General features: G+C 43.3%; 1 protein-coding gene across 1 annotated transcript; it reads left to right on the top strand.

Moving 5' to 3' along the window:
* Nucleotides 1–1,586: 1,586 nt before the first annotated feature.
* On the top strand, nucleotides 1,587–26,804 carry UGP2 (UDP-glucose pyrophosphorylase 2). The gene is made up of 10 exons (XM_082481834.1): nucleotides 1,587–1,890; nucleotides 7,373–7,500; nucleotides 8,044–8,151; nucleotides 19,736–19,921; nucleotides 21,399–21,532; nucleotides 22,182–22,479; nucleotides 23,573–23,770; nucleotides 23,962–24,204; nucleotides 24,626–24,730; nucleotides 25,667–26,804. The coding sequence occupies exons 1-10, from the start codon at nucleotides 1,872–1,874 to the stop codon at nucleotides 25,772–25,774; spliced, it is 1,527 nt and encodes a 508-aa protein (XP_082337960.1). The 5' UTR covers nucleotides 1,587–1,871; the 3' UTR covers nucleotides 25,775–26,804.

Here is a 26,804-nt window from a genome sequence, read left to right as displayed (position 1 = left end):
ATACACACATCCTTGGGGATGCATGCAGCGTATCTGCTTTCCTGGATGCTTGGCCACATCACCTGGGATTATATATATACACTATAAATACGGTTATATGCATTCCTGGATTTATATTATTGATATATTTGTATTATATTTCTAGTTATATATTTGTATTATACTTTCATTTATTAGAGAAAAATTATAGTTAATAATGTAATATATAGATAAATTATAGATAATACATAGATAAATTCCTGGATTTATATACGTATATTTATATTATAGATAAGATGAGGGGTGGGATGGTAGTTTAGCCTCGTCCTTAAGTTGTTGAGATTAAATAAAAGTGTTTTTACGTACAGTGGAAGCACAGGAGGGGGATTCTGCCCCTGCACTCCGCTCTGGTTGAGACCCCCCCTGCAATGCTGGGACCCCCAACGTCAGAAGGACATGGACCTGTTGGAGTGAGAACAGAGGAGGCCACAGAGATGATCCAAGCACTGGAGTGCCTCTGCTGTGAGGACAGGCAGAGAGAGTTGGGGGTGTTCAGCCTGGAAGAGGCTCCAGGAAGACCTTAGAGCCCCTTCCAGTGCCTAAAGGGGCTCCAGGAAAGCTGGGGAGGGACTCTTGATCAGGGAGTGGAGCCACAGGACGAGGGGGAATGGTTTTAAGCTAGAAGAGAGGAGATTTAGATTCGATATCACGAAGAAATTCTTTGCTGTGAGAGTGATGAGCCCCTGGCCCAGGTTGCCCAGAGAAGCTGTGGCTGCCCCATCCCTGGAGGCGTTCAAGGCCAGGTTGGACGGGGCTTAGAGCAACCTGGTCTGGTGGGAGGTGTCCCTGCCCATGGCGGGGGGATGGAACAAGATGATCTTTAAGGTCTCTTCCAACCAAAACCAGTCTATGGCCCCACAAGTTTAATAAACCAGGAACATTACACACCACCCGCAAGGCCGCTCTCTGCGGGTCTCGCACACCGCACTTTCCCGCCACCGGCGGGTCGAGGCGGAGCCCGGCCGCTCACTCCGCTCACTCCGCCCACTTCCGCCGCCAGGCGCCTGCCGGGAAAGCTGCGTGACCCCGCCCCCTCGCCCGGAGGGCGGGGGGAGGGGAGGGGAGGAGAGGGGGGAGTCAGGGGCGCGCGCGCGGCACGCGGGGCTCCGCGCTGCCGCCCCGCCCACTTCCCGCCCCCCACCAGCCCCCCCCACGGTGCCGGTCAGCGACGAGGTGGGTACGGCGGCACCGCCGCCCCCCTCCCCCCCCCCCCCGGGGCCGTGTGAGTGGGCGGTGGCGGCGGGGAGATCTCTCACACCCCCTCAGGCCATTCACGGCCCCTCAGGCCCCCTCATGGCTCTTCAGGGCCTTCCCGCTGCCTGAGGTAGAGGCGGGACCGCCCTCAAGGCCTAACGGCGGCGGCGGCCCGGCCTGTCCCGGCCGGGTAGCGGGGAGGAGCCGTGTGGGGAGCCCCGGAGAGGCGGCCCAAGCCCGGCGGGGAGGGTCGTGGAGGAGAAGGGAGGGTCGGAGAGGCGGAGGGGGGTGGTGGGAGGTGTGTGTATGGGGAGTGGGGGGGTGGCGAAACGCGGGGCGCGGCGGTTCCGCCTCTTCCATTGATGAAATTTAAATTCCTCGGGGTTTTTTAACCTCCCGCCCGCCGGCCCGGGAGGGACTGAGTCGCTCGGCTGAGGGGCCAGCGGGGCCGGGGCCGGGGCCGCCGTCTCTCCCTCCCTCCCTCCCTCCCTCCTGCCGCTCGGCGGCAGCCTGCCCGCCCTGCCTCCCTCTCTTCCCTCCCTCCCGGCCCTTCCCTCCCCAGCCGTGGGGTAGAACCAGCCAAAACAAGTCGGTCTGTATTTATAAGGGCAAGGTATTTATTTTATTAAAGAGCGAAAATGTCGTCTTTTGCGAAAGGTAAGCTGACGCGCTTTGTAATTTTTTTTCTTAATCCAGCTGTGTATGCGTTAATCTCTGCTCCCCCCCCCCCTTTTTTTTTTTTCTTTTTCTTTTTTTCCCTTCTTTTCAGCAGCTTTGCTAGCCTTAGGGTTTCTTCTAAGTGGTATTCGGCAGCGGGGCCTCCGCTGGTCCTGATCTCGCCTCGGTGGATGCACGGCTCTCCGGTGCCTGCTGGAACCGGGGCGGCTGTAGCGGCGGGGCTCCGACCCACGGCCGCTGCACAGGAGTATGCGGAGGGTGTGTGTGAAGATATCATGCCAACGCAAATCTCCCCCCTTTCACTAAGAGGTCTGTTAAAGTTGGGGGAGAAAGAGCACTGAGGGCGAGCGTCTACACTTTTCTCCCCCCCCTCCCCCCACTCACCCCCCCGAGGCTTGAGTGTATTTTGGCGTTTTCTGATCCCCATAGTCTCTGGCACTCTCCTTTACTCTCCGCATGTGTGTGTACGTGGTCTGAGTTTCAGATCCCTTTATTGCGAAACAGGGAACCAGCCCCGCAAGAGGTCATTTCAGGAAGAAAAAATTACTTTTGGTGCATTGCTGTGGCAGTTTTCTTTCCCTCCTTTCCGATATTCCTAATGGTGCGTGTGTGCTTTTTGTAGTGAAGTCTGTGCCTGTAGGTTTCCTCAATATAAATCCACACAGGCCTATCAAAAACTGCCTGTAGAAAGAACACAAGTAGGTCTTCTGGTATACAAACTTTGATGTTGCAGGAAAGCAAGGGCCTTCGTGGGCTTTGGGAAATCGCTGCTGCTCACCCAGGACTGTGCAACACTTGCTGTGTAAACGCATCAACTGTCTGCAAATGTCCTGTGGCACCTGGGCAAAATGCAGGGAGCTGAAGCCGGCGGCAGGGGTGGGGAAAGCCTTACGGCCACGCTGCTCTGAAAGTTATGAAGATCAGCCCCTTCTTGCTGTGAAATACATTACGAGTATACGTTCTGATTTGTTCTTTTTAAATGGAATTGGCTTATCTCAGCCTATTGCTGAAGGTAGCCATCTTGCAGGCAAATGATATTATTTATGAAACTGAAAGCTGGAGAAACCCATGTAAAGATCATAACCAATATTACCAAGGATTTGACAATCCTAAAAGCTTTTTTTTTTAAAAAAAAAAAAAAGTATCCACTGTTTATGTGCTCTTTTATCAGGCCAGTAGTACTAAAGCATGTTGCCAATGTCAAGTGATATTTTTAGCATGAGGATCAGCTGCTAGACTGAGAAATCCAGCTGTGTCTAACCGTAACACCTAAACTCTTGGTGCGCGCAGCTGGCAAGAACCGCTTCCTAGGTTGGAAACTTGTGAGTTAGCTCAGGCTAATGTGCTCATCCATTAAGGAGAGAGAGAGCGCGTATAGGTTTCACTTCACATATGCTTCAGTCCAACGTATGTTGACAAATTTTGCCTCTAAGTAGTAGGAAATGAAAAATGTTTGTAAAGGCTGAATGAGTACGTTCAGTTCTAAAAATCAAACAAAGTAGTATTAATTAGCATTACGCATTATAGTCTGGGTATTTAAAGAGATTTTTATCCTCATCAGGGATAAAAATTGCCTTGAACTTTCAACGGAGTTGGTGGAAGTTAAGGCATTCGCTCTGTACCCTCAGCACAGAGTTCAAGGATAGAGCATTTAAAGTTCAGCTGCGTGTTTTAACTTACTGGCCGCCCTTCTTGGTTTTTATGCAGGTAGTCTGGCTCCAAGGAGACCTAAATGATTTTCTGCTATAAGTCTTTCTTGTATGTTACTTGGATTGCAAAAGTAATTACAATTCATAACCCTCAGCCCAAAAGATTCCCATTTTTTTCATGAGAGAGGGGACTTTTTGCTTGACTTGTCCCACAACTCCCTCCTGTGCTGGGTCCTTGCATACCGACTGCTAAGGCAGTGGAGTTCTGAGTGAATTAATGAACAAAACTAATCAATCTTAACGCATTCTCTGCTTTTAATGTAGAACAAGAGGAGGGATGGCAGAAAGGAAATATGTGCAAAGCCCTCAGTAAGGGGTCACTGCTGTTCTGTTCTTGCGTGGTTTTCCTGAGGGCATCTGTCCCTTATTTTGTTCCTGATAGTGTAAGACCACCTCCTTTTTATTAGCTTGATCTGACTCACCATATTTTGTTCTTTCATATGTCAGTTATAAAATTATGTGTCATAAACCTGTGCATACTGTGCCATATGCTGTAGCTTGTGCTGTGAGGGCAGGGGGCAGGTTAGCAGTGAGAGCAGAGCACAAAAGCGTGCTAGAAATAACAGTGGGGGCAGGAGGGTTTGAGTGCAACTCTCCACGTGTCAGGCATCGCCAGAAACTTGATTAAAGAGCTCTCCTTTCTCCACTACTTGAGGAAGCGCTTTCTACTGAAGACCTTAAAATGAGATAATCCTGGGTGGTCATTTTTGCAAGGGCCAGTGTTTTCTGAAGCCTCAACTATTTAGTCATGCTCCTCTGTTCTTTGCTAATTTCCTGCGTGGGCTGGTCCCCCAAGGCTCTTCCACTACCTTATCCCACCCTTTTCTTCCTTCGGATGAGTGTTCAAGTATACTGATCCCATGAAAGTGGGCTTAAGCTGAAATCTGAGGTGCTGGTTGTGAAATGGTTTGGAAGAGGCATTTCTTTTTAAAAACGATTTGGGAGTTTGTGGCCGCATGTACCCTTGGAAATCTCTTCCTGCAATTATCCCAACACCCCTGCCTCCATCTGATTTTTTAGAGGCGCAGTAACGACTTTTCATTATAGCTTTAGGAAATGTTACATGCCTGTAGGAAATAACTGCTTTCAGATACGCAGTTGCACTGGCCTTTTTACATCCTTGTTGCTGCTTGGGTGAAAAGGGAAATAAACCTTCACCTGGCCTGTTAAATTTAACAGTAGCTCATGTTAAAGGACTGCGGTTGTCTTTCTGCTAGCGGTGGGCTGGGGTGCATAAATTCTTCTTCCCAAAACTGGGGGGAGGGGGCAGCCAGGAACAACTGGTGCTGAGTTTGTTTATGTATGGAGGGGATGCACTGATGCTGCTGTTGTGGTCTTGCTTTGGGGAGCCTTTAGAGAGTGCTGTAGCTCCCCATCCAGTCCAAATCCAGGTGGACATCTCTTGAGATAAATGCTTAAAAGCCTCTGCCTTGCAATGGCACATTAAAAGCAGAAAAGCCTTGAGTTGCTATTTCTCTTGGCTGCTTAGTTACAGTATCCAAATTCTTATGTATGCGGAATAGATACTTTCCCTGCACCAGGCAAACGCATGTTTTCATGGACTCCAGCCATGTCCTTCCTCTCTTTTTCCCCAAAATAAAAATAATAATAATGCTCTCCCCAAGCAACCGTGCCCTGGCATGTTGAATCTGGATGAGAGTGAGTGGTTGCAGTAAGCTGTTAAATGGCCAACATAAAGCCTAAATATTCTCTGTTGCCAGTGAAGGGTGCAGCCGTCAGCACCGGTAGCTTTGGCAGTCTGGGTTTCGGTGGGAAATGGCCTATCTAGCTGCCTGGTCTGCAAGCTTGGCACTTGGTGTTTGGGGGGGGGAAAAAAAACCCAACAAACTAGGACATTATCACGCATTTGCTTTTATGATGGCTTTTTATTTGTGATGTTCTTTAATCGCTAAATGCTTTTATCTGGTAGATACAGGTCTTTTGGCTAATATGAGTGAACAAGATTTTACTACTTACCGGGATTTTCCTACAGGCTGGAAAAGTTGCTAGCTGGCTCTGTCGTATCTCGCCTAAATGTGTTTAACAGCACGAATGACAGTCTCTGTTGAATACTTAATATTTGCAGAGTTTCTTCTGAGATGCGTTGCATCATATTGGGAGGTTCACATGTTTTTACAGGCTGATGAACTGTGAGAAATGGCCACTGTTGTTACTGTAACAGAAGTCATGTATTACAACATGTTGCAGGGAGTATCTCTTAGCAGTTGTTTCTCTGGGAGTTTAAACATGGTTTCAGTACGCATCAACCCAAAATGTGTGAATGCAAAGACAGTACTTGTAGCAGTTCGGTATGAAAGTATTCAGCTGGTATAGAGCTCCTGCTTTTTCTGTGGGAGGAAGTGCTTCCTAATGAAGAACTGTCCGTGTTTTTGCATATTTGACCTGGAAAGGTCAAAGCACCTAGCAGGCTTTCAACTGTTACCTGTTTTTATTACTAAATGAAACATTTGATTAAAAAGAGAACCTAATGTTCGTTGCACTGTTCATCTTGAGCTGGCATTTCCCGTGTTGCGCGACACACAGTATGTGCACTGCAGCACTTGTCTGTCTTTTTTTTTTTTTTTTTTTTCCTCCCCTACCTGCAAAACAGTGCAGTCAGGAAAATGGCTTCTGTGGGCTTCAAAGCAAGGATTAGATACTGTCACTGAGTCTGAGGCCGTGGAATACTTTGCTTAAAAAAAAAAAAAAAGCTGTACTAAAACAAACTGCCTCTGGCTTTCTTAGACATTCTCAATATAATAGCTTTTTAATGCATGTTCTAAATAAGTAAACTTTAAACACAGGTTCATCTTGTAACAATGTTTTCTGGCAGTATCACTCTGTTCACTTGCAAAGTTTCCTGCTGTCCCTTTTTACACTAGTATGCAGGGTGTTTCGAAAATCCAGCTATATTTGGCAATATATCACTCTGTGTGTTACAGAGAAGGGACTACTCAAGGGATTTGGCAGAAATTAAATTATCTGAGGTCTTTAGAGAACATACTCAGAATGTCTTTTGAGAACACACTCGCTTCAAATGCGATGGAAGATAAAGTCATGTTATCTCCCAATTCTTTCTGCGATGTGGACTTTACTGTATAGAACATTTGTGTGTTTACTCTTTTTCACTTTTATGGAGCTTATCACTTTCAAAATCAAAACAAATGCTGAAGTGATAGACACTAATTTTCTAGGTTGCTTAGTAACTGAAATGCATGCTGTAGTGTGAAAATACTCATAAGATAAAGTAAGGGAATATTTACTGGAGCAAAATGAAGATTGTGTGAAAGTGCACTGTATAAATAATTAAAACATATGTTTTTATTTGCTTGTGTGAACAGAAGGATACCCTCAATCACAATGTTCTACATAAAAGAATTTTTTTAGTGAAAAGTTTTTTCACGCTTTTACTTGCTAAAGTATGTTGATGCGGTAAGATGTGAATTCTTTGGCTGTCTGGCAAAAAAGTGTACTGTGGATTTTCGGGCATCTCTCGAGATGGATCATTGGCTTTCTAGGACTTTTTTGAATTTTGAGAGAAGGGTTGTTGTTCTGTGACCCCAATTTAAGGTCTCCTCTCCAAGTTACTAAGAATAAAAACTTCAGATTCCTGGAGTGTTAGCACAGTAATAAAATGAGACTAGATTATATGAGTTTATTAAATTTTAACAGAAAATTGAAGGCTATTTGTAGTCTAAATAAGCTAGTTTTCTTCTTTTTCTTTTAACTCATGGTTTTATTTTTATTTTAAGATTTCAGCAAAGCAATGTCTCAAGCTGGCACTTCACAGTTTCAGGAAGTCATTCGGCAAGAGCTGGAGTATTCCATGAAAGTAGAACTTGATAAGATACTTGCCACTGCACCTTCAAATGAGCTAGAGGTAAGGAGCATGATGCGGGTGCAACTAAAAGCATGAGAAACTAGATGCAGGAAATCAAAGCAAATTTTGTAGAGGGAGACAAATCACAGAACATCGTGATCCTTATTTTTAGGACTTGCTCTAATCCTGTGTGGAAGAGTAGCTTGGATACAGTGTCAGTAGGAGACATTCAGTTCTATATAAACTGTAGGACAGAGTTGTTATTAAGTGTTTAATCATCTTTAGTTATTAAAGGTTCTATGTAATCTTGAATGGATTACAGAAAGCTGTAACCCTAAAGATTGAGCCAAATTGTAATGGTTATGGTTTTGACTAAACACTTGTCTTTTTAGGCATCCAAGTTGGTTTTGTACCTTGAATTTTAGTGGAAATGAGCTTTTTGGTAGTTTTTAGAATTTTACTTAAATTTTAGCATGCCTCTACTTCAGTGCTGATAAAATTACTCTTGTGAATAGATTGTACGTCAAGTTTGTAGTAATGCTTCCGTGATTGAATAGGTATGCATTAAGTATCTGTGTTAACTAATGCATTTCTGCCTTGTAGCACACTAAAAAGGACCTGGAAGGATTTAAGAAGCTATTTCATAGATTCCTACAAGAAAAGGGACCATCTGTGGACTGGGGGAAGATTCAGAGACCTCCAGAAGATTCTGTGAGTTGCAATGAAGTGACAGTCTGTAAGGAACATAAAACTGATAATTGCGACTTGTAGCAAATGATGTAGTTGCCTGTAGAATGGATACAACTGCAGTGGTTCTGTAAAATCATGTAGGACAAGGATTTGGTTCTAACTGAAATATAAGTATTTATTGACATATGTTTTATGTGGTCTCAAACATTAGGTCGTGCGTAACATATGTGTCAAGTTCTTTGGTGTACTTTTGTTAGCTGCTCTTTGAGCAGGGGGACAAAAAGGGACAGATGCCAGCTTACCGTTTGGTACCTTCTCTGGAGTAAACGGTAACTTGTGGTAGAGGGAAAGTAGGTAGGACCCTTGTTCCCCTTTCCCTCCTGCCCATGAAAGAAGGTTGTGTGTCTCAGATGAGACTGTTTCCAGCAATCCATTATGCTAAATAATTTGAAAGGGACATATGGCAAGTGGGCTGGGTTATACAGCTCACTTAACAACTGCTGTAATCTGCAGCAGCTCAGTAAAAGTGAGGAATCTGAAATGGGTAGTTGACTGGGGGGGGGTTGAGTGTAATTTTCTAATGTCAGCTATGTTGTTATAACCTGCTACTTGAGCTGCTGCTGAAAAACCACTAAATATTTTTTTCAGGACTTTTTATTACTGAAATAAACACTTCCTATTAAACCTAACCTAATTTTATTGATTTTTCTGTGGCCCTAAGGTGTCTTTTGACTCTTGCATAACTAACAGTGTAGTTGTGCTACAAATTCTTGCTTGTCCCAGTGATCTTGGCATGTTGTGGGACTTCTGTGTCCTCACGTGTTTGTGGTTTCTCTTAGCGTCTCTGTGGCGATTCAATCAAGGCTCTGTTTCCAGCTGAAAGGCAGGCTGTCCAGTTACTTCCAGAACAGATGCAGTGCTGCTCTCTAAAGCGTTGAAGAATGATGCTGGTTTAGAGCAAGTCTGAGGTTTTTCCAAGGTTGAGTGTTTTCTTTTATCTTCAAAAACATGATGTCTCTTCTGTAATGCTGAATGAAGTGTTGCTTTGGGGAGGAAAAATCCACCTTGACTAAAGAGGCCAAGGTGAGACATTGGAGTTCTAGATACCATGACTTACAAGGAAGGCTGAAGAAAAGGGGGTTGCTTTCAGTCTAGAGAGGGTGAGACTCTGGGGAGCACTAAGTCTTTTAAATATGTAAAAAGGTAGTTGCAACAATGAAAGGAATAAACTGTTCTCTGTGTCAAGATAAGGCCTGGGATTAAATGACAGAAATTTGATGTGAGTGAATGGGCTGCTTTGTGGTGTGGGAGAGCTATTGTCTATTTTTAAAGTTTCGCACACCTTCAGCAGAAAAACTTTCAAGTTCTGTAAGGGACTCAAAATTACCGGGTAGGACATTGGGAGCAAATGTCAAACAGGATGGTTATGATAAGACACTGAAATAGACTGATGGGAGATTCCCAGGCAGGGCAAGCTGTTTTTTTTAAAAAAAAAATAAAAAAAAAATAGTCAGACAAAGGTCTAACTTAAGGTCACAGAGAGCTAAAGGGAGGGCAAGATTAGAAAGAGTATCTCTCTCCTTCCTTATGGCCTGCACTGGCATGTTCTCATCTGTGTCACTTAGCTATGTAGCAACTTTTGACCAAGAAGGAAAAAAAAAAACAAACCCAAACCAGGAAGACTGCTGCAAAATCATGTCACTTTGGCTCAGGTGAGATGAATGTGTGATGTTGGAGGAAATTTGGCTTCATAGCATGAACTCCAAGTCAAATAATCATACTTTGTAAATGTCACAGAAGAAAGCTAGGGAAAAATACCCGCAAACAAATGTCCTTCCATCCCTCCTTCATTTCGGAATAAATATCACTTGCTTTAGGATTCCTTGGATAAGATGAATTGGAGACTTCCTGATCTGACAGGAAGTGGGTTGAGTGCTTTCAAAAACTGAGAGCAAACTTAACTTTCTTGAATTTTTTTTTTTTTTTTTTTTTTGCTGACCATAAAAGTTAATTTTTCTGCCAGCCTGAAACCCTGCTTGTATTTATCCTGCCTCCACCACCTTTTTAATATGTCAGTCATGTAGGGGACATACTGTGGAAAGTGAAAGGTGTCTTACATGAAACGTTTTCATGTTATCTGCAGTGTTACTTCTCCCAAAATATTCTTTGCTGGGGGTGTATGAGTTGTGGAACGAACAGATAAAAATTTATTTATTCAAGACCAGAATTCCAGAATTATCAGTGTAGCTGGTATAGGTAAGAACAGTAGGAGCTTTTAGAAAAGTGTAGGGAGTGATAATTTTAGGAGAACCTCAGAATAAAGACTCCAGTATTGAGTTCTTTGGGACAGGTACCCACTTGTGAATATTTGCAGATTTTCTAAAGTGCTTTTGTCCGGCTCTAGTTGAGTTTTTTCTTTTCCTACCTATAAAAACTCAGTGTCCTCTCCTTCTGATCTTGTTAGAACAGAACAGAGGGTGGTACACACAAGACTCGTTCGGAAAGTTGGTTGGTAATGGCTGGTAATCTTGGAAGTGATTTATAGTTGCCTATGTGGATGACCTTGTTTTATGAGGTGGTGGAGTGCTCAGCTGCTTTTGAGAATCTTGTGCTACAAGTATCATGGCCTAGAAAACAACTACCTACTCTCCCCAGTGTGGATTTATTTGCCTGTGATTGTTTTGGGGAATCGGTTTGCTGCTTGGTCCAAAGCACTGAGAATTCTGGCATGTGTAATCTTTAGCTGATACCTAGTAGAGTTCAAAGTATGTATTTAGGTATATATGTGTATGTATGTGTATATATAGATACAGACCTACACACACGTGTGTATATATATATTAAAAAAACAAAAGCACCCAAAAAATGTGCCAAAGTTGGTTGTGGTTTCTTTTTTTTTTTTTTAACAGCTTAAAAAAAGTTCATGGGCAGTTTATTGCACTTACAGGCTTTGTCTTTTAATTTTCTATTTTATGTAAGGTACTTCTGAGTTTCAGGTTAGGCGGGAAAGGTGTTTCAGGCTTTTGCTCGATGCCATGGGGACTGTGCTATGCAGGAGCAGAATTTCTGATCAGACTTCTGTGGATCACTTCATGTGTTATCCATTGTACTTGTTCTTTAAATATAGTTTTCTGTTCTTCCCTGAAGCATCTCCTGACAGTAAAGGCTCCTGTCAGTAAATTGAAGCAGATGTGATTGTCTTGTAATATCCCTCTGTTTTTCTCTGCAATGGGAGATTTCATCCCTGACCTCCATGTTTTCAGTGTGACAACTAATACCGATGGGCAATCAAATTGCAAGCTCCAGATAATGATAACAGAAGATTGAACCCATTTCACGCGATATTGGTAAACCTCTGACTTGTTTTTTCCTTCTAGATGCTTTGCTTCTGTATGTCCAAAAGCTTATAGTGATAGCTGGCATAGTTAGCACCCATTACTCTTACAGTCTTCAGAGAAGAAAGTAAACTTAGAGTGCTGGTTAACAAGGAGATGAGGTAAAGAATGTGGACATGGAAAGTGTAATTTAATCCTGTTGATGTAGATTGCAGTGTTCTGTTTGTTTGAGTTGGAAGCAATCACTAAGTCCTGCTGGGAGGCCTTCCGAGGGAACTGCAGTCACCAAGTTAACTTCAGAATGGCAATGCAAAACTCCATCTAGGATGTAAAGAGAGCATCTGAAGCAACATGAGTGTGAAAGGAGCTTGTCTATTAGAGGTTTTGTTTTCCCAGTGGCCAGATTCCTGTCTGCTGCTCAGGTTGTCATCTTGGTAAACTGTATCACGAAGGAAAAGAAATAATGTCACGCTCTTACTCACAAGCAAAACGTCTTCCTAATCTTCAACTCTGGAAGCAGGTTTTAAGGGTTCACTTGGTGCTATTTCTAAAACTGTCCCTTGGTGCTGAGTAAATATTTCCTTGTTGTTTTGTAAGTACATATTGACTAATATGGGTGTACTCCTTTCCAGTCTACCCATGATGACAGCTCTGATGCTCATTTTGTCTGTCTCTGGCAAACTCTTCCAAACCTCCTTGCAGTAGGAGTATGCTTCTGAAATCTGTTAGTCAAACTTCCAACGTTGTCTCATGCGAACTGTTGTGAAAATCACTTCTGTGACATTGTCTGCAAAACCAAAAGAAGCTAGATATGTCATCTTAAAACAATCCCAAACCACAGCTTTGAGACATCTCAAATGAGTAATGCTCTAGTTATGCATCTGTAAGCCATGTCATTCCTGCCTGTTTTTTTGTTCCTGAAGTGTTTCCCCATCAGCGCTTACTTGTCAAGTCCACTGTTTCAAACCCTTAGAGCAAGAATCGATTCTTATTACTGTGGAGCACTTCTTATGCTTGTAGGTGATGAGGTAGTTCTGCATATTAGTGCCTACTCACAACTGGAGCTGCTAGATGCTAGCACTGGCATTCAGCAGTCCTGATGTTGCAAGGATCCTCCTTGAATTTGAGTACTTGACATTTGTTATTCTCTGAATGAAAGCCCCTTCAAAAGCCAGGGCTTCACTGCCAAGTTGTCATTTCCAATACCCGTGCCAAAAGAAACTGAAATATTTAGCAAGGCTGAGTTACAAATTTCGTGTTGTAGCTGAAGCAACTTCCAATGAACTAAATCCTTGATGGAGACCGTTAACTTCATGAGGGTTTTACTCTGAGCTTTCTGCGTAAGCTAGTTTCAGGCTTCATAGCGAAGACATGAGAGGGTGGTTGGCACTTTAGGAAAAGCAAACGATTTTGAGGCAGTCTGGCCCTGAACTGAGTGGCAGACTTTCTTCTGTTTGGAGAGCTATATTGTGAGTGACATAAGAGGAACGTAGTGAGACTTGAAAGGTGAAATCATTTTTTTGGCTTTTCAGACAGCATCTGAACATGGTGGATATGACTCATGCCCCACCCAGCTAAAGCTCAAATCTATTTAAAAAAATCCATTTGCAGTCTCATATGGGGTGGTATCCTTAAAGTGGACAGGAGGTGATGGCAGGGAGTGAGGATCTAGTCACACTTCTCTCCCTAGCTGTGCCTGGCACCAAGTGTAAATTGCTCTAGATCCTGTTGGTAGTGAATCGTTTGTTAAGATTTCTGATGTACGTATGGTACATCAAAATCGATGTTTATCATCTCTTTGTTAATGAACACTTGCTTTTAAGCATGTCTACCCAGTTTGAACACAGTCTCTATTGTTGGCAAAACACAGTGAGATTCTGCTTTTTTTGCACGCTTCTGTTCCCGAAAAGTTCTAAGAACTTTGGAAAGAAGTTCCCACATGTGTCCTCTGTGAAATGGCAGCACCGTGTGGGTTTTTTTTGGGTTCAATCTTATATTGGCAGCATGTAGCTACCCTGACCCTTGAGGAACTCATTTCAGTATTGACCTTTGGGAGGTATGGGGATTGTAAGGATCGGTGTAGTTACAGAGTAAAAAAAATTGCTTGGTAGTTTGAGCAACTGTCTCTTTAGATAAGAACTGAGCGAATGTGTGCATTTGTGTGTTAATTCTTCTCAGCATGCACTTGGAATTGGATATCTGCCGTCGGTTCCTACATTCACAAGCCCTTGTGCTGTATCAGCTGTCCCTGCCTTTCTGACAAATCCATGCCAATAACCTTCAGGATCTTTTACCTGCTATAGTTTGTTCAGACGCATCCTGCAACACTGAAATGCTGTACCCGTGTCCTGCCATTCACATTCTGCGTGTTTCCTTTTGAAAATATAGCTGAATAAAGGAACTGTGGATAGAGTGCACTAACTATGAACAGATGGTATTCCTGAACGGATATACATTTGGAATAAGAGAGGGATTGCACTAGATCAAAAAGCTTCAGTTCAGTTTGATTTTTGCATATTAACATTCTGTAAAGCTGCTTACATCAAAGATCCTTGTATAATATCTAGAAGATTGCTAAAGGATTTTCTTGTAGGTAGTCTTCTTCCTATTGGAAAGGAAGGGTAAAAGGAAGGAAAGGGACACATGAAATGCAAAGGACTTTGAGTTCTCCTGCATGAAAATCATTTTACCTCAAGCTTATAGAATGTGCCTCTGTTATTCTTGTCTAGCACGGCCATAGCTATTGTAAGGTCTAAATTCTCTTTTTGAGAGCTTGGTGTGACTGGTGAAAATGGTGCAGTTTCCAGTTGGAACTGGAATAGTGCAATTCTTTATATCCTTCCTCTCTCCATCCTCCCCCAGCTTCCACTTAGCAATAACTCTGAAATTTAAGAAGTCCTGTTCTGTTAAGGGTTCCTTTGACTTGTTCTGTCCTCTGGATCTGCAATAAGTAAATGACCAGATCTGACATGCAAACCTGTTGCTGCAGCTTAGCTTGAAGCTGTGGTTTTGATCCAGGTGTTACTGCCCTCCGTGACCTTCAGATTCTCTCCCTCACACCTGCTTAATTCCTAATAGCCTCAGAAAAGGTTTGTGGCAGTCAGAGTGTGTGGCAGCGTACTGCCAATGCAGCAGCCATCCTGCTCTGGACTGCCTGAAGCAGTGAGATGAAGTCGTCTTATTTGCCAAATGGTCCTGTTAAGGAGTGCTGAAGGCTTCACACAGAAAGAAACCCCCAACATCAGAAGCACGTGGACCTGTTGGAGCAAGTCCAGAGGAGGCCACGAAGATGCTGTGAGGGTTGGAGCCCCTCTGCTGGGAGGACAGGCTGAGAGAGTTGGGGTTGTTCAGCCTGGAGAAGAGAAGGCTCCGGGGAGTCCTTAGAGGCCCTTCCAGTCCCTAAAGGGTCTTCAGGAAAGCTGGGGAGGAACTCTTGATCAGGGAGTGGAGCCATAGGATGAGGGGAAACATTTTAAATGGAAAGAGGGGAGATTTGGATTAGATATCAGGAAGACATTCTTTGCTGTGAGGGTGGTGAGCCCCTGTCCCAGGTTGCCCAGAGAAGCTGTGGCTGCCCCATCCCTGGAGGTGTTCAAGGCCAGGTTGGACAGGGCTTGGAGCAACCTGGTCGGGTGGGAGGTGTCCCTGCCCATGGCAGGGGGGTTGGAACTAGGTGATCTTTAAGGTCCCTTCCAACCCAAATTTTTCTATCATTCTATGAAGGTGTGGTGGATGCTGTTTTAATAGATGACATTCTGATAAATGCAGGCAGTGCTGCTGCCCTGCCCTCAGTACGTGTTACTTCAGTTGTGCAGATGTGCTCTGTTGCATGAACAGAGACATCTGGGGATGCTAAGGCATCGTGGAGGCAAGACCAGTCTAGCGTATGCCTCGTTTTGGTTGCAAAACTGCTTGCTGATAACTAATTGCTAGAGCTATTGTTGCTGCTGTCTTTTGTGTGGTGTTTTGCTGATGTCAGTTGCTTCTGTTTTATGGAGGGCATGCCGTGCAGAAACTTTGGGTTTATTGGTGACAAGCTCCATAAACCTCCAGTGTTTAGTGATATTTTAAGGACAGCTGTAGCTGATTGACAATCCCTTGAGGCATGGTTACATGAGTGATAAAGTTTTTATTTCTTTATTGGAAGGATTGCCATACAGGCTTCCCTTTGAGCAGACTTCATCATCTGGCCTTTTTGTCCAACTGAGGAAAGATAGTGTATGTGTAATGTGTTTTCCACTTCCTCGTACCCGAAGCAGCTGACTTGTGTAGTCCTTATTTACTGTCATCTCTTAATATTTTCAGGAGAGCCTTCTCTAGTTCAAAGAGTGTGTGTGAACACAGCACACAGCCCTGTACATATAAGTTCTGTTTGTTTTGTTTGGTTGTTGGTTCCCCCCCTCCCCCCCCCAAATATTAGTCTCCTAGTTCTCTCCATCTCAATTTCTGGAAGAAAGGAGCTACTCGGCTAAGTTATAAATAAAACAACTCTGCAGACTTGAAAGCTTTCTCTGTCTTAATTTAGCTGAATAATTCTGTTGCCAGTCATAAGTTTCCCAATGAAGGGCTGTAGTGTTCCTTGGTAACATAAAGGGCTTGTGTGGGCAATCTGAAATGGTCCTTTTTGAGATGGGTAGATGTGAGTATTTAGGAATTGGCTTTGATGTGATGTTTATCTAGGTTGCTATGGCTGCCCCATCCTTCTCATCCTGGTATTCTTTCAACAGTTGTCTATGCATGTGGCAGAATTATGTTGGAAAACAGGATAGATGCAAGTGACAAGTAGTTGTAGCTTAGTAACTTTTGGATGTGCTGATCACAGCTCAGGGCCATAGAGACCAAACTCCACTTGCAGAGGAGGAAGAAGAGTATTTGAGAGAAATGTATCACTAAACGGAGAAGAAGAGCTGGAAGGGCTATTTCCTTCAGACCTCACTGATGGATAAGTCCAGTTTCTCACCTCACAGCTAGTCTTCCTTATTTAGCTGCTGCTGTTGACCTGCCTTTTCCAGTTGTCCACCTCGGAGATCATAACCAGCAAATCTGGTTGAGGGCACAGAGAGAAAAAAGCAAGGTAAAAATGGATGAATATTTCCCTTCCGCTCACAGTATTTCATACCCTGCCTGTGTTTCTTGGAAATAATATACGGCACCATCCTGTTATCTCTAGGCACTGTATGACTAATTGTGAAGATGTGTTTGTGATCAGAACAGTTGTTTAATTTCTTGATACTGCTAGATAAAGAACCTTTTTGCCTAAAATGAATGCTCTCCCACCCTCACAGGAAAAGCTGGAATGCGAAGACCTGACTGTATTGCTTCCCTAGCAAAGTGGTCCAACTAAGATACCTCTCAGTAACATATTTGGTCTATGATAGAGATTTGCAGAAGTTATTCATAGCAAGTTGTGAAGTTATCAGTTAAGCCACGCATTTAAAGCTGTGAGCCTTTTTAATGAAGGGATCTGTTTTTAAACCAGATGGTTAACAAGGAAGGAGCCTGTTTTTAATTCTTCATTCAAGGTAGCAGAAATCCAGAGCGATCATTTTGATTTAGTATACTTTTTTATGTAGGTCACTGGAGTCATGCATTATTGTGTTACGCGTAGTGTTTTATTTCATAATCTTATAATACAAAGTGGAAACTGAGACACTGTCTTTCAAACTGGTGGGACCCCCTGAAACCTTGTTTGAAAACTCTCTCTCTTAGAATCAAATTGTGGTGACATAAATAAATTTCTAGGGATCAAAGTTCTGGTGGTCTGAAGATTAGAGTTCAAATTAAAGCCTTGGCTGGCAAAATTTCCACTCCCTTATCCTTTATTGATCTGCACAGATTTTACTGACAAATCTGCATGCTTATCAATGACTGAAATGGCTTGTTGTTTCTATGGCTAGCATTCTCTGCAGATTAAATGGGAAATAGCATGCCGACATCACCTGCTTTCTTTAATCAGTGAACTTCTTTCTCTAAGGAGAACTTATTATTAGCAGATGACCGCAGCAGAGATTGTGTTACTGCTTGCTGCCTGAGCTGTGATAACTCCACGTTTACCTTCCAGCCTGCTGAAAGAGTGAAATAAAAACTGGTTAACCACCATGACTGTGACTTAGCTGGAAAGTGGTAGCTTGATTTGCCCTTTCATTCTTACTCTTACAAGTGGAATTATTTATCTTGAATGCAACGATACCTTTACCCTTAGGATGGTCTGTGCATTACTCCTAAAGCTCTTTACCTGCACATCCTGTCTCAGGGTTTTTTGGCAGAGGGAACTTGTGAAATCTGGAGAAAGATAGTTAAGTCTGAACTTACTCAGTAGGTAGGAATGCAAGAACTTGGTTAAGAGCATGTAGATGGGGAAACATCTCTACCTTTAATGCATTGGTTAAATCATAGTGTAGAGCCACAAGCAAGCCTGGATGTTACCTCTTCCCCTGGGATCAGTATAGTCTGCATGTACCTGTATTCCCAGTACCTGCTAGAAACAAGCAGCAAAGCAGAATGTAGCTTTAAAAAAAACTGCATTAAAAGAACGAAACTGCTAGGCTTACTTGTCAAGCCTCATTTTAGTTGCAGATCTTTGTTTTGATGGGTACGTACCACAAAACTATCAAAATTTGTCTTGTTCCTCAGTAACACTGCCCACTGAGCCAAAAATTAAGTCACAACATTGACACTTATTTTTCGACAGCTAGAGTGTTTCAACAAGGAATCTGGTGCTATTCTTATATTTAATGTTTTCATATTAGTTAAAAATATTTTAACTTGAAAGCCCTACTTTCTCACTAAGTTAATCACTTTTTTGGAGTACATGTCATGCATTGGGAAATTTTTCTAATTCTAATGAGTTAAAGCAGCTGCAGCACGATGTTCCTCCTGGGCCAGTTTCCACTGTTTGAGAGTTTTAGTTAGTCATTATGCAGTAACTTGCAGAGTGATCTTGCCTTTAAATACATACCGTAAGCTTTCCAGATTCTGCGCAAGGCAGAATTTCCCTCATGTGAGGGATCTGCTCTAATCCGCTGCCTGTGGCATGCTGGAATTGCGCAAGCTCTCCTCTCTACCCCGCACATCTGAGTAAGAAATACGACTCTTGCTCCGGTACAATGTGAATTTCCATTTGAACTTCAGCCCAACTTGCCCAAAGCAAACACAGTTCTGAAAACTACTCTGTGTGTATTTGGTTTTGGAAATCAGCTGGGGATCTTACACACCCCTTATAAGAACTAAAATTGTTTTCTTGCTGCTAGAATACACACCGCACTGAAACACCGAGGCTTTTTTTCTGAAGAAAATCTCTAGAATGGCAGGCTAAAGGATAATTGTATTGATTTTGCTTTAACGGTTTTGGCATGGTACTTATCGTTGCATTGTTACCTTTGTTTCTTTGATTTGGGTGCTCTGGATTAGGAGACAAGCAATGCCTCATGCAAGGCACGCTGTCATTACAAGCCCGATTTCACTCTCCATCCCTAGCCCCGAATGTAGCCCATGCTCTGTTTTTAAACCTGGAGGATGTGTTTGTCAGCAAGGTAGAAGACTTTCTGCAAGGTGTAGTGTGAGCTGGGTGGACCCATCCTGAAAACACCAGGATCTTACACTTTGCAGCATGCTATTGGGAAAGAGGAATTATTATATTGGACTAGTAGTTGGAATAAAAATTGGTTTAGATTGAGTCAAGAACCCACCTTTTGCCAAGAACATTACCTCTGACAACCTCAGAGTGAAGTATCAAAAAAAAAAAATTCTGCTGGGAGTTTCAGCTGCTCAGGGAAGAAAAGTTGTATGACATCCTGCATGCAGGACCTTGTGTTCTTAAATCGTGGCCTGATTGAAGGAGGTTGTCCTACTGTGGAAGCGAGTTAGATGGCTCATGAAGAGAACCCCTCTCCTTCTGCAGGACAAGAGGAGGGTTGTGGGAGGTGGCATAACTGGCTTGATTTCTTCTTCCCCCTCCTCTTCCCCATCGAGTCAGTCCCCTGCCTGGAAGAGCAGGTGGAGAGCGTTTCGGCTGGAGGAAGCTGATTGTGACTGGTGTCACAAAGTCTATAGAACTTCTTAAGAAAAGAGGTTATTGTAGTAACAAACCGGGTTATTTGTATTGTAAGAAATCGGATTATTGTAGACCTATTTTGTACAAATATTCTTTAGTGTCATAAATCATATAAATGAATGTGGGTATTATCGCCACATTTTAAGTTTTGAAGGATTTTAGGAGAAAGCAATTTCCTCCCAAATACCTGACTGCTGGTTTCGTTTGTTTTTAACAGATCCAGCCCTATGAGAAGATAAAGGCCCGAGGACTGCCCGATAACATTGCTTCTGTCTTGAACAAGCTGGTGGTGGTGAAACTAAATGGCGGCTTGGGCACAAGCATGGGTTGTAAAGGCCCAAAAAGTCTTATTGGGGTGCGGAATGAGAACACCTTCTTGGACCTGACAGTTCAGCAGATTGAGGTAACTTCTGATGGGCTTTTTTCTCTACATTGGTGGAAGCGAGACGCACTGAGCTTCTCCTGCATGACCCTTTAAGAGACATTCACAGTGGAGACTTGCCAGAAGGGAGAGGAGAGGGAAATGAGGTCTGGTCACAGTGCTGTTGGAAAGAATAGGCATGAAAGGGATGGAGCAATCGGCGATTGAACTCTGTCTGCTCTGCACGTTCGCACAAGTGTAACTCAGCCTGTGCACGCCGATCTGGACAGTAGCCATCATGTCCAGAAACACAAGCAATCGAATTGTAGAGCTGGCCTGGTATGGCTAACTCCTGGGCTTGTTTCTGACTCCCCCAGGTGCAAGTTTAAAGTTTAGCTTTTTAAAAGCTTTTTTTTTTTTAACGTGCAATAGAACAAAGCTCTTCACAGCAGTTCCAAGTTCCTTGTTGAATTCAAACTCTCATGCTGGAAGTGATTGCTGGCATTTTCCTCGGAAGAAAGAAACGTAAAAGAAAAGAACAGCTGCTGGTGTTGAGAGAGGACACTTCAGCTTCTGTTTTTAATGCAGAATATTCCCCTTACAGCAGATAATTAAGGTGGTCATTAGAGTAGGAAATTGGGTGTGCCTGTTCCATAGCTTCTGGAACTCCAACAATTTTTCCCTCTGTGGTGTTTGTTTGGAGTGAGTCTCCCAGGTATGTTAGGCAGTTCTACAGCAGACTTAGATTTATATCCAACTAATGCAGTCCTGACCCTTCTGTGTTGTGGGCGCTTTCTCAAAAGGGTCATCATGGAAGTCTCCAAGGCCACCAGAGGTTAATGATCCCAAACACCCCCCAGCAGATGAAGGCAATCTGATACAGAAAACTTAAACCTCACTGAAATATCTTTTTTTTTTTTTTTCTTTTTTTTTTTTTTCCCACACGTTCTTATTTTTGGTGGAACTCTGTCATATTTTCTGATTTTTGCCTTTGCTGTGTGTGTGGAAATGCTCTTGTGTATTTCAGCTCCATTCTCTAGATTCCCAAATAATTAACGTGGTGACAATTTCATTCATTCTGTTGTCTTGATGCTGTTGTCCATCTCATAGCCTACCATGGAGGCTCAGAGGGGCTTCCTGTGCAGAGAGGTTTTGAAATGTCACCCTGACAGACTTCAATAATTTGAGGGCAAACATGCCTTTTGTAATCAACAGTAGCCTCAAATTTAAAATAATTATTTTGTGGTGGTGTGCTTTTCAAATTTTAAATCTCGATGCAGATTTAAAAACAAAGATTAATTCTACATTAATTAATGTGCACCTTACCTTTACTACTTACAAGGATTTGTTTTCCTTTACCTGATTTATTATCCTTTGTGTCAGCATAAGCGTGTCTCTTTTATCTCATGCATTTATTATTTCCAGTCTGTTTTATCTAATTTCTTTCTCCCAAAATCTTAGGTGTCAGGAATTTCAGCTAATAATACATGCTGAATTTACCATTTCTTTCCCATCTCAGCATTTAAACAAATCCTACAACACCGATGTCCCTCTTGTTCTCATGAATTCCTTCAACACTGACGACGACACAAAGAAAATCTTGCAGAAATACAGTCACAGCCGAGTAAAGATATATACGTTTAATCAAAGCAGGTATCAAAAAACTTCTCCATGTGGGGCAAAGGGAAAAACTAGCTTGTGTTTCTCCATATTCCAAATGGGGTGCAGATTTTTAGTTTGAGATGCTGAGGTGGCAATAGTGCTTTCTGTACCTGTGTTTTGGGCCTTTTTGAAAGATTGAACCCATCAGGGTGTTAAGCAGAGCTAAGGGCAATGTATTAATATTCGGGAGGGGACAAAATTTCTAAGAAATTGATGAATAATGGTCTGCTGGATGCTGGGGTGCTTGAACCCTGAATTTGCTTTTGGGGTACATGGGCTGTGGAGGGGGGGCAGAACGCGCCTCCCTCACCAAGAACGAACTCTGAAGTGGCTGGTGGTGTCGGAGGCGTGCTTGGCATGCTCTGAACCTGCCTGGCAGAGACAAGCTGGTTCATGGCATGGCCTAAGAACTGGGGCTTTAAATCCTTGAGAAAATGAGATGTGCAGTCTGTCGCCTCTCAGTGATAGCTCAGTATTTGGATGGCTCTTTCGATTCACAGTACTTACACTCATCTAGAGAGTAGAGCTTCAAAAGCTGTATGAAAAACCCCATGTAGTTGCACCTCGACTATTATATTTTGGTTTTCTTTATGCTAGTCTGACGTTGGCAAGAACTTACCAAAATCCACTGTTTTCCCAGGTATCCTAGAATTAACAAGGAGACTCTGCTGCCCATAGCCAAGGATGTGTCTTACTCAGGAGAGAATACGGAGTGCTGGTATCCCCCCGGTCACGGAGATATTTACGCCAGTTTCTATAACTCCGGTCTGCTGGACAACCTTATCGGAGAGGGGAAGGAATATATTTTTGTATCCAATATAGATAATTTGGGTGCCACTGTGGACCTTTACATTCTTAACCATCTTATGAACCCACCCAATGGAAAACGCTGTGAATTTGTCATGGAAGTCACAAACAAAACCCGGGCGGATGTGAAGGTAAAGGGAGACGGTCGCGCGAGTCTGTCTGAGCGCCTGGCATGGTGGTGAAAATCTCAGCTTGTTCTCTATGCATGAATTCAGACATACATTAAATCTTCTTACAGCTATTTCAAGCACCATTTAACACATCAGCTGTGATCTAATTTGAGATGCACAAAATCAGCAAGTTTATGAAGTTCTAATTCATGGAACAAATTTGATTTAGGTGCTGGGCAGCAGCAGGCAAGGACAGCCTGAGCTCGACCGATTACTGAAAACACAAGGGATGGCTGCAGGGTGCAAGTCGCAACCTCTGTACCTTCCCCAGACTGGCACTTACGCAGGGGAGAAGTTGGGGGGGAGGTGATAAAAGTAGAGCGCTGAGGGATTTGATACCACAGTTATATCAATCTCTACTGACTGCAAACTGCTGAAAGCGCTCACCCAGCTGTTGAGGTGGGCGTTGCACAACTCGGAGTGGCGTGGCTGCCCAGTCTGCTCCTCCCCTCACCCTTTGGCTTTACACCAAGTCCAGGTTTGACAACTTGTCTGATGTTTATGGCATTTTTCACACGCGGTAATTTGTCACGGAACCAGACTTTGCTTCTATTCTTTTAAATAAGAGGATGGAGAGGAAATGTGGTTTTTCTCTGCATTCGTTAGATACTAAGAAAGCTCTGACGTAGTCCTAGAAAACCACAGAAATGCACTGTAAAATACAGTCCTGGTTACTGAAGTACCACTTGTTTCTCCAGTAAGAGACACAAATACAGAACTATTAGATGTAATTTAGATTATTTTTTTTTTTCTGTAATCTAGTACAGCTGAAGGTGATTTTTGGCAACAGCAGCACTTGTAAAAGAGTCTTGACAACTTTCATGCAAAAAGAATTAACTGTCTTGGAGCGCTGAAACACAATCGTTTGATGGTTCTGACTGTACTTTAAACATACTCTAGTAACCTGGTAGCTGAACGCAAGCAATGTGTTTTTCACTGAGGTTTGACTTTAAATGCCAACAAAACAGTGCGTCTTGTTCAGGTTGGGGAGGAAGGGAAGCTTTCTCTGGCATCTCAAGAACAGGTCTTAAAACTTTTTCTTTGCCCCTCGCAGGGTGGCACGCTTACGCAGTACGAGAACAAGCTGAGGCTGGTGGAGATAGCTCAGGTCCCAAAAGCACATGTGGATGAATTCAAGTCCGTGTCAAAATTCAAAATATTCAATACCAACAACTTGTGGATTGCTCTGTCTGCGATTAAGAGGCTGCAAGAGAAAAACGCTATTGATATGGAGATCATTGTTAACCCAAAGGTAATCAGCCAGGAGAATTTTGGAGGAAATGAACTCAAAAGAAGGGTTCATTTCTGGGTAACTAAACAGGGAGCGCGGCCTTCAAAAAGGAGCCAGTCTGTTGGTAAATGCAGAACTCGGACTTAGGCTTGTTTATGGCTCAGAGAGTTGTTTTCTGCTCATTGTGTTCACCCCAGTTTTTCCTCTTCCAGACTCTGGATGGAGGCTTGAATGTTATCCAGCTGGAGACTGCAGTTGGTGCTGCTATTAAGAGTTTTGAGAACTCTCTGGGGATAAATGTACCTCGTAGCCGTTTTCTGCCCGTGAAGACCACGTCAGATCTCTTGCTTGTGATGTCGAATTTGTACAGCCTTAATGCTGGATCTCTAACGATGAGCGAGAAGCGTGAATTCCCAACAGTGCCTCTTGTCAAACTGGGAAGTTCTTTCACAAAGGTAAACTCCTATAAATATACTCTATCTCTTTGAATAAAAACACAGTCTGTAGCAGTAAGTTAAAAGTGAAGTTTGCTTTATCCACCTCGGCTCATCTGGGCGTTCCCTTTTGCTTTTTGTAAAGAACTGTTGGGCTTGTTAGAATATAAACTAATTAACTTGTGTGCATAATGTTGTGCTGCTTGACCCCGACAGCTGAGAACAGGGAAGGCAAAATGGGGGGGGGGGGGGGGGGGTGCCCTCTTGAGCTCGCCCAACTTTGGTGGGACACCACCATGTTGCTTTCATAGTAGCAACTTTTATATTTGTCAGGTGTAGAGTCCAGAAAGATCCCTGAAAGGAGTTTTCAGGACACTCCCACACTTGCCTTAATCTGCAAATAGCTTTTTTAACTCTCTCTATTCTTTCTTCTTGCCGACAGGTTCAAGATTACCTGCGGAGGTTTGAAAGTATTCCAGATATGCTGGAGCTGGATCATCTCACGGTTTCAGGTGATGTTACCTTTGGGAAGAACGTTTCATTAAAGGTGAGTGTGTAATTGGGATGCAGTAAATGTGCCTCATCTCTGCTCCTTGGTAATGGAGCACTGCCTATGTCAGTACTGTCATGCATAGCCCAGGGAAGCGCTCCCAGGAACTCATTGCAGAGGCCAAGACTGAACAGTGACCCTTAGGAAGGAGTGAAGGTGTTATCGCTACAGCTGCAGCTCTGTGTAGTCCCAGTGAGAGCCAAGGTTTATCTTCGACCCTTGACAACGCCACAGGCTGCATTTGAACACAGAGTGTGTTCAAACATCTTTCTCCTGGAGCTCTACAGGCCACCTACCACCTCACCTCCCAGGCTGGCTTTACAGTCAGAGCCTTCTTCTCACCTGTTTGGGATTCTTGATTTATCAGTAAATGTTGAAGCTGAGCAAGTCAGTTTCTCTCTCCAGTGCTTCCTTAGGACATGGTCAATCCTAGCAGAACACTGTCACTGTCCTCTAACAGTCTAGGGCAGTTCAGTTGCCAACACAGATCAGGGCAAGGTGAGGCTGCAACAACTGGCACGTGAACCAACAACAGGCTGTTACCATGCTCACATGCATGCCCCCATTCCCTGCTCCTGCTGCATGTTTGCCTTGCAGACGTAATGGTGAGCTGTGCCGTGACGTACTGACAGGGGTAACATTTTTCCACCTAAAAGCAAGTGTCTGTCTTCAAAGAAGGCATCAGCTCTCTTGTGAGCTGATAGTTTTTAATACACTGGTACTGACAGCATTTCCAATATTACTTCCTTAAAACCTTTCTTAGAGGGGGGGAGGAAAAAAAAAGTCTATTCAGAAACAGTACAACTAAATGCATCCAGGATCTGGGCTGTGTTACAGCTGACACAGAACTGGTCCTCCAGCCAACACTGCTCTTGCTTGGTCCAAGTCAAAAGTTTTTAAAGCACTCGGGTGTTTTTTTTTCTGTAAATGCAGGGAACAGTTATCATCATTGCAAATCACGGGGACAGAATTGACATCCCGGCTGGAGCGCTACTAGAGAACAAAATCGTATCTGGCAATCTTCGGATCCTGGACCACTGAGTTGGTGAAAGGGCAGGGTCAATTGTGTAGACAGCTGTGCTAAACCAGCCTCCTAACGGAAGAACCTTTTAAGCATTAGAATTCTAAGTACACAGAGGGCCTATGCTTTGTCATCTCCACAGTACCCTGCAGTATTAATTTCTAATTAATTTCTCTTGCTTATCTTTTTAAGCAGACACACATAACGCAATGGATGTGCGTAAGTAATGCTTCAGTCCTTAAAGAGATTCTGTAACTCAGTTAATATAACCTTGAAGTGCAATACTGTTTGTCTTGAGGTAAGATGGACAGATCTTCTTTGATAAGAAGTTAAGAAGCTTGCCTCGAACATTTAGTAGTTTTGAATTGCTTGTAACTGCAAGAAATAAAGCTGTGAAGCAAATACGCGTGGGGACAACACGGTTTAGCTACTCACGTGGCTTTTTATGAAGTATAAAGCAGCAGGCAGGGTTGAAAACCAGAAGTTTCACTACTGCTAAATGGGCTGTTAAAAAACCCTCCCTGTATTTCATGTGCTTGCAACTCTCCCGCCCTCGAGCCCTCTTCAGGTTCCCCCTCCCCGCAGCCTGCGAGCAGAGCAGCACCTCCGTCGGGGCACTGGGGGAAGGCTGTCAATACCTCCAGTTCTGTATCTGTGAGAGTGGGAATCTGTGGTGTCCCAAACTCGCCCAAAGAATCCAATACTTGAGAAAAATGCCTCAGTATCCACGTGTGGTGTTTGCTTTTTTTCACATCCCATTTAAGACTGGATCTCCTGTTAATATCCAAATCCTTCATCTGCCCTCTTTTTTTTTTTTTTTTCTCCAATAAATGGATCATGTTGACTACACCCATGTTCATATTGTCACAGCCATGTATGTTAATTTATCTTCTCTTGAGTCATTTCTAAATTTGTACCGGAATGGAAAGCCCTGTCCCGATCACTATTGATTTCTTAATGTTTCTCTTGTATTTACATGCAGACAACTTTATTTTATAAGCTTAGTATAACACTGGTATGTATCATTAAAGAAGTTGGTCTTTAAAAACA

Source organism: Vanellus vanellus, assembly GCF_965231255.1.
Source record: "Vanellus vanellus genome assembly, chromosome: 3".
NCBI lineage: Eukaryota > Metazoa > Chordata > Aves > Charadriiformes > Charadriidae > Vanellus > Vanellus vanellus.
This window is presented reverse-complemented; position numbering and strand designations above follow the sequence as displayed.

Coding starts and splice junctions, on each gene's coding strand:
- UGP2 (XM_082481834.1), top strand. Junction 8,152..19,735: donor AGAGACCTCCAGAAGATTCT/GTGAGTTGCAAT, acceptor TGTTTTTAACAG/ATCCAGCCCTATGAGAAGAT. Junction 24,731..25,666: donor GGAAGAACGTTTCATTAAAG/GTGAGTGTGTAA, acceptor CTGTAAATGCAG/GGAACAGTTATCATCATTGC.